The 266-nt window shown below is 43.6% G+C and overlaps 1 protein-coding gene across 1 annotated transcript in view; it reads left to right on the top strand.

Annotated features, from left to right (window-relative positions):
• EMH_0062830 (uncharacterized protein) overlaps positions 1-266 on the top strand; it is a gene marked incomplete at both ends in the record, with an annotated part of 3,081 nt that overhangs the window by 2,587 nt on the left and 228 nt on the right. The window contains one exon of the mRNA XM_013498077.1: positions 120-266. Within this exon, the coding sequence (XP_013353531.1) occupies positions 120-266 (147 nt within the window). The remainder of the gene's footprint in view (positions 1-119) is intronic.

The raw sequence follows: 266 nt of genomic DNA, 5'->3' as shown, positions 1-266 counted from the left end.
AAGGATTTGGATCATCTGCACTGGATAAGAAGACGAAACTTAGGGCTATAGCGGTTGCGAAAAAAGCAGACGCAGCACTTCCGCTGCTAATATTTCAATATTGTCGTGAACTATCAAAGGAAATTGAGGTGTATGATGATATATTTAGCTCTGTATTCATGGATCTGCCCGACCCTGCATCAACGGCGTGGACTGCAGTACGACAGCTGAAAGACCGATTAGACTCTGAAAAGGCAATGGCCAAGGACAGTAAAGCGATTGAAAAT

The sequence above is a fragment of the Eimeria mitis genome, genomic scaffold (assembly GCF_000499745.2).
Source record: "Eimeria mitis Houghton genomic scaffold, Emh_scaff3165, whole genome shotgun sequence".
NCBI classification, from domain to species: Eukaryota; Apicomplexa; class Conoidasida; order Eucoccidiorida; family Eimeriidae; genus Eimeria; species Eimeria mitis.
This window is presented reverse-complemented; position numbering and strand designations above follow the sequence as displayed.